We start from the raw sequence: 6,932 nt of genomic DNA, 5'->3' as shown, positions 1-6,932 counted from the left end.
CAACAGGTGACTGGGTTGTTGGACACCGGAGCGAGCGTCAGTCTGCTCGGAAAAGGCTGCAGGGAACTGGTGGACGCGTTGGGTGTGCCGGTGCAGAGGTACTTCCGGCTCCGGCCGTAATTGGAGATATCCCGGTTCAAGGGGTGAAGAAAGCCGAAGAAGTTCACGCCAGGGAGATGGAGCACTACGCCGACCAGGAAGATGACGACGAGGAAAAGACAGACCCCGAATCCTGGACATTATCTGAAGCCGAGAACCGAGAGCTAGAGGCAATCAAGCAGAGGTTCCTCACCTTCGAGAAGGATGGTTTGGGAACGACTGGCCTGGAGAAACACTCCATAGAGCTGGTGGAAGGCGCCAAAATTTTCAAAGACCGATCCTACCCGATGTCGCCAGCGAAGCAAAAAGTGGTCGAGGACGAAGTCGACAAGATGCTAGCCCTGGGAGTCATCGAGGAGAGCAAGGGCCCTTGGAGCAACCGGACGACGGTGGTGTCGAAGTCTGGAAAGGATAGATTCTGTTAAGACGCCAGGAAACTAAATGACGTGACCGTCAAGAACGCTTACCCCTTGCCTAGAATCGATCAAACTCATTTCATCTCCAGCGTGGATTTGAAATTTGCGTTCTGGCAGATCGAACTGGACGAGAAGAGCAAGGAGTTGACGGCGTTCACAGTTCCTGGTCGGCCCCTCTACCGATTCAGGGTGATGCCTTTCGGGCTCTGTAATGCGGCACAGAGGCTGGTGAGACTCATGGATCGAGTAATCCCAGCCGAGATCCGATCCAACGTATTTGTATACTTGGACGATCTGCTCATTCTGGCCTCGGACATCGAGACGCACTTCCGATACCTACGACGGGTCGCCGAATGCCTAAGAGAAGCGGGATTAACTATCGGCATGAATAAATCGAAATTCTACTTCAAGTCTTTGACTTACTTGGGTTTCGTCGTGGGTGGAGGTCGTCTGAGCATGGATCCAGGTAGAGTGGCGGCAATCAGGAGGATGCCGGAGCCGAGGTCGATGAAGGAGGTGCGCGCGTTTCTGGGAACAGCAGGCTGGTATCGGAGATTCGTTCGAAACTTCGCAACTCTAGCAGCGCCGTTGACCGAATCCCTCAAGAAAACTGGGAACAAGTTTTCCTTGAGTCCGGAAGCGAGGCTGGCGGTTGAAGCCTTGAAGATGGCGCTAACCACGGCACCAGAACTGGTGCACGCCGATTTCAAGCGGTACTTCTATATTCAGTGTGACGCATCACACATCGGGGTTGGAGCCGTTCTTTTCCAAAAGAACGAGGACAACCAGGAGCAGCCGAAAGCATTCTTCTCGGCGAAGATGAACAAGCACCAGGTGAATTACACCGTCACTGAGAAAGAGTGCCTGGCAGCCCTCCTGGCGATCCGGAAGTTCCGACCATACGTGGAAGGCATGCCGTTTACGTGCATCACAGATCACGCCAGCTTGAAATGTGTTACGGAACTGCTTTCTTGGGCAACGCCGGGCTAGCTCAGGAGGCCCAGGGCTGGGTTCGACCCAATGCCCGCAGTCCGCACAATAAAATATCGGACAATTCGGACTCTCATCACTGACAAAACTACCATCCCTAAACACAAAACAAAAGTAAACAAACGACAAATATACACTGACGACACTGCCGGAACAAATTGGTGGCATTGGTGTTATTGCCACGACACACCCACCCATCCTGTGATGCCTCCTGAGTATCTCGGGGCATCACCCACCTCCGGCTGACCGGAGCCTATTCCAGGCGGTCTGGCGACCGACCCATCTCCCCCAGGTATTTACTCTACTCCATTTTTATTTTTATTATTTATTTTATATAAACATTCCTTGTAATATTAATATTTCCCTTTCTAGGTGGTATACTCCACTCCCGGCGAGAGCGTGGCCCTAGCCAGGGATGCGCTTGCGCCAAGGCTGCGCTGTTGGGGGGACTTAAGAACTAGCGGAGGAGAAGCGCCTTAAACATTTGGCCTCAAACGGCCACAAAACAATTATTCCCTCTTTGGGGTCCCTAATCCCTGCTGGAGCTCCAATAGAAATGTAGGGACAGGGGTTCACGACAAAAAAAAACAAAAGGTCAAGGAAAAACAAGTACCGGCCTTCTTTCCCGTTCCCCCTTTGGTCACAGCTCCTGTGGTGCACCAATCCCGGACCCGGGATACGGCCAAGCGGAGAACAAAGACACCCTTACAAATACAAAGACACAAAATACGAAATAACCTATCCTAACCTAATTTAAATTTTAATTTAAATTTAATCCTTTAACCCCGGTAGGGCCCTCCACCCGGAACGGACTCACCGGATTAGCCCTTGGCGGCACGGGCGGTGCTAAGGCGGGGCACTGGCGGCGGCGCTGCGGCTCTCAGCTCGGACGGCGCTGAAGTGGTGGCACGGGTGGTGCTAAGGCGGGGCACTGGCGGCGGCGCTGCGGCTCTCAGCTCGGACGGCGCTGAAGTGGTGGCACGGGCGGTGCTAAGGCGGCGGCACTGGGCAGCGCGGAGGCGGTGTCCACGGACCGCTGAAGTGGTGGCACGGGCGGTGCTAAGGCGGGGCACTGGCGGCGGCGCTGCGGCTCTCAGCTCGGACGGCGCTGAAGTGGTGGCACGGGCGGTGCTAAGGCGGCGGCACTGGGCAGCGCGGAGGCGGTGTCCACGGACCGCTGAACTGGCGACACTGGCGGGGCTAAGGCGGCGGCGCGGCGGCTCTGGGCTCTCAGCTCGGGCGGCGGCACAGGGCGACGCGGAGGCGGTGTCCACGGAATGATACGCGCGCACTCTCAGGCAGTCAACGGGTCAAGATTTTTTCTTCTTTTCCAAAAATAACCTCGCGCACGTTTTCTTCCCAATTTTTGACTCCACGTTTTTTCCCTCCTGCACCTCCCTTTATTGCCTCCGTTCCCAAAGCTCCACGCCGTTACTTTTTTTAATTCCTCCTTGCCCTTCCGAGAGAAAGGGTAAGAAACCTTTCTCTTAAGCCGCTTTCAAAGTTCCCGGTTCGCTCAGCTTCCTCCTCCCCCCCTGGGACCACCGATCCTGCCTCTCACTATCGATACATCGATAGCCTCTTCCCCTCCGAACTCCGAAATGCAACAAATGGTTGATGTCCATGAAAGATCTGTCGGGACGCCTGGCCAGGTGGTCTCTGCAGCTCCATGGATTCAATTTTACAATCCAACACCGGAAAGGTAGCGAGAACGTGGTGGCAGACACGCTTTCGCGATGCGTGGAGGAGATCTCGGTGGACCTGACAGAGTTGCTGGGTTTTGAGACCACCGAATTTGCTGGAAAGGAGTACCAGGAGTTAGTCCAAGAGATCCTGGGCAACGAGGATGACTTACCGGATCTTAGGATTGAGGACGGGCTCATCTTCAAGCGAACCTCCCCGGCAACTTTGGACGACGAGGTGGACGGATCAGCTCTGGATACCGCCGAGTCTGACCCACAGCCTGGTAGAGCGAGCCCATACGGACCCAAAGGCAGCTCACGGCGGAATGGGGAAGACTCTGGAGATCCTTCGGAGGCAGTTCTACTGGCCCGGGATGGTGCTGCAGGTTCGGGAATTTGTTCGAAGATGCCAGGTCTGCAAGGAGTCGAAGGCGCCGAATCACCGTATGATGGTCGGAATCGGTGAGCGAGTACAGACTGAGCTGCCATTCCAGAAGCTATACATCGACTTCCTTGGCAAGTACCCGAGGTCGAAGAAAGGGCATGCCTGGATCTTCATTGTGGTGGACCACTTTTCAAAATACACGGTCTTGAAGGCCATGAAGGAAGCGACCGCCTGAAATGTTGTGGATTTCCTTATAAACGAGGTCTTCTACAAGTTCGGGGTCCCAGAGATCGTGCATTCGGACAATGGACGACAATTTGTGTCTAAGACCTTCGAGGAGGCCATGAGAGCTTTGGGATTAGGCACTTAAAAACTCCGATGCCTACCTACCCGAGATCGAAGTGGCCCTCCGGAACGCAGTCCACTCGGCTACGGGCGAAGCACCTTTTTTCACGCTGTTCGGACACCACATGTTCCTGCATGGATCCAGCTACCGATTGGCCAGGAATCTGCAGTCTCTGTGCGACCATGAGATGGCCGGTATGCCAACGGCCGACAAGCTCCGAGTCGTGCAAGAGAAAGTGCGCAAGTGTCTGGAAGCCTCGTACGACCGCTGTCGCCGACGCTATAACCAGAGGGCCAGAGAGTTCGCCGCAAAGCCAGGCCAGGAGGTGTATCACCGGAATTTCGTTCTCAGCGACTTCGGAAGGCAATTTAACGCCAAGTTTGCCAAGAAGTTCCTCAAGGCCAGGGTGGTGAGGACGATAGGCAGCAACGCGTACGAGCTCGAGGACATGCAGGGCCGGAGTTTGGGTGTATACCACGCCAAAGATATCCGCGTGTGACCTAGAAGAGGGATCATATAAGTACACATGGAACAGACACTGGAGAAATGGTACTGGGCCCTGCGTTGGGCACCGTACGGAACAGCGCTGGAGATACAGATCTAAATGCTCCCAATGATCCTGTCGAGCCGCTGGAAGCCGGCAGCAGCTCCCCATATCCTTGGGTGGTGTTGCATTTCGGGTGGGAACGGGCTGAAGGACTATCGATATATCGATAGGGACAGGTGGAATTGGTAGGACCAGGAGGGGGCGAGGAAAAATGAGCGAACCGGGAAGTTCGAAGTGCCTAAGAGAAAGGGTTCTTGCCCTTTCTCTCAGCAAGGGCTATAAAAAAGTAACGGCTGGAATCTGGAAAAGAGGAAAAGGAACCGGGCTATAAAGGGAGGATGACGTGGTGCGTGATTTCCGGCGGTCGCAGTCCAAAGGACCCCAGATCCGGTGAGTCCGTTCCGCATGGGACGATAGCAAGGGCGAATCGCGTAGTAATTTCTGCCCAGGCAGCTGCCGCCGACCTGCGGGCAGCCCTTACCACCCGGCTCCAAACCAGGGCGAGCTGGGATATATAAAAGAAGAAAAAAAATAAATTTAAGTTGTTAGGTGTAAGACATTAGTGTTGTTAGTTAGTGTTAGATGTAAGGTATTAGTGTGTTTGTCTCGCCCTCCGGTTTGATCGTATCCTGGGTCCGGGATTGGTGCAACCCATGCGCTGCGACCAATAGGGGAACGGGAAAGAAGCCATTAAGAAGCTCTCAGTTTTGTTTGAACCCCGACCCCAGGCTATTTCTCATGGAGCTCCAGCAGGGATAGTAGGTGAAAGAGGGAAAGTTTCTCGTTAGCCAATCGTGGCCAATTTGTGGCCGAAAAGCTTCTCCTCCGCCAACGTTGTCGGTCCCCAACAAAAGGCAGCCTTGGTGCAAGCGCATTCCTGGCTGAGGCCACGTTCTCGCTGTGGACGAGTTGGCGCCTAAAACCATATTTGCAACTCTGTTAGATGTAAGATGCCAAAAATGTATAATCAATAGCCAGTAAAAAATTAAAATGAAATTGGAGTAAGTTTACCTGGGGGGAGATGGGCCAGTCGCTAGACCGCCTGGAGTAAGCTCCGGCATGCCGGAGATGGGTGATGCCCCGAAATGTGGAAGAGGCATCACTGGATGGATGGGCGCGTCGTGGCGGAACCAGCCAAGCCACAAATTCAACCCAGCAGCATAATTTTTGTTGTTTGTTTACCTTTTTGTATTGTTAGTGATGACACTTGTAGTTTAGTCTGAGACGTCCGATTAATTCGGTATTTTTAATTGTGCGGACAGCGGGCATTGGGTCGGAGCCAGCCCTGGGCACCCTGAGCTAGCCCGGCGTTGCCCAAGGAAAGGCAGTTCCGTTACAAGGTGATACCCGCAGAACTCAGAAATGAAGTCTTTGTATATCTAGATGATCTCTTGATTGTCTTAGATAGTTTTGAGGGTCATCTAAAGGTTTTAGAAAAAGTGTCCAGTCGCATAAGGGCCGATGGATTAACTTTGAATGTGGAGAAGAGCAAATTTTGCATGAAAAGCGTTAAATATTTGGACCATATTGTGGGCGAGGGAGTTGTTCGAACAGACCCCGAAAAAATATCGGCAATGACGGATTTTCCACTGCCACGATCTTTGAAGGCACTGAGAAGATTTCTCGGAATGGTCGGATGGTACCGGAAATTCATTAGTAATTTTGCAGCTGTATCAGCTCCTTTGACAGACCTCTTAAAGCCTAGGCAGAAGTTTGTAACGACTCCGGAAGGAGAAGAAGCGTTTACGAAGTTAAAGGAGATGCTTTGCTCTGCTCCAGTGCTTCGTAGCCCGGATTTTAGTAAGCCATTTTACATTCATTGCGATGCTAGCAACTCTTAAGTGGGAGGAGTTTTGGTTCAGAAAGCCGAGAGTGGTGAAGAATGCCCGATAGCATTTGTTTCAAAGAAGTTAAACAAGTCTCAAAAGTCGTACACGGTTAGTGAAAAAGAGTGTTTGGCGGCAATTATTTGCATAAAACGATTTCGAGCTTATGTGGAGGGCCATGACTTCACAGTCATCACGGATCATGCGTCCCTCAAATGGCTAATGTCCCAAACGGATTTGAACTCCAGGCTTGCTCGGTGGGCGTTGGAACTTCAAGGATTCACTTCTTAAATTGAGCATCGAAGTGGTAAGCTGAACGTAGGCCCTAAAAAGGCTCATGATGATCCCTTAGCGTCACATGGAGGTGTCCATAAAACTCTAGAGAGATTAAGGAGGTATTATTATTGGCTAAGACTGGTGAAGAACGTGAAGGAATATATTCAGGCGTGCGACATCTGTAAGATGACCAAGGCTCCCAATAGCACTTTAAGACCACCTATGGGAGTAGCTACAGAGTCCGCAAGGCCTTTCCAAAAACTTTACGTGGATTTTTTGGGCCCGTACCCTAGGTCAAGAAGTGGAAATGTGGCCATATTTATCGTGCTAGATCACTATAGCAAGTTCGTTTTTCTGAAGGCGGT

At 52.4% G+C, this 6,932-nt stretch overlaps 2 protein-coding genes and 1 long non-coding RNA gene across 3 annotated transcripts; 2 read left to right on the top strand and 1 right to left on the bottom strand.

Annotated features, from left to right (window-relative positions):
* Positions 1–362: 362 nt before the first annotated feature.
* LOC147644181 (uncharacterized) lies at positions 363–1,261 on the bottom strand. Its single transcript, XM_086829854.1, is given in 3 exon segments — positions 363–501; positions 567–872; positions 939–1,261. Coding segments are annotated over 2 exon segments (504 nt in total). The 3' UTR covers positions 363–501; positions 567–691.
* A 221-nt stretch (positions 1,262–1,482) lies between these two features.
* LOC147644180 (uncharacterized) lies at positions 1,483–2,314 on the top strand. The gene is made up of 3 exons (XR_015270965.1): positions 1,483–1,797; positions 1,878–2,099; positions 2,298–2,314. It is a non-coding gene; the product is annotated as an uncharacterized LOC147644180 (long non-coding RNA).
* A 1,728-nt stretch (positions 2,315–4,042) lies between these two features.
* On the top strand, positions 4,043–4,417 carry LOC147644179 (uncharacterized). The gene has a single exon (XM_086829850.1). The coding sequence runs from the start codon at positions 4,043–4,045 to the stop codon at positions 4,415–4,417; it is 375 nt and encodes a 124-aa protein (XP_086685976.1).
* The last annotated feature ends 2,515 nt before the right edge of the window (positions 4,418–6,932 follow it).

The sequence above is a fragment of the Drosophila serrata genome, unplaced genomic scaffold (assembly GCF_035046125.1).
Source record: "Drosophila serrata isolate PLE 108 unplaced genomic scaffold, ASM3504612v1 contig_224, whole genome shotgun sequence".
Taxonomy (NCBI): Eukaryota; Metazoa; Arthropoda; class Insecta; order Diptera; family Drosophilidae; genus Drosophila; species Drosophila serrata.
Note: the sequence above shows the minus strand (reverse complement) of the source record. Positions and strands in the feature narration are given on the sequence as shown.

Coding starts and splice junctions, on each gene's coding strand:
- LOC147644179 (XM_086829850.1), top strand. CDS start 4,043: ATGTTCCTGCATGGATCCAGCTACCGATTGGCCAGGAATCTGCAGTCT.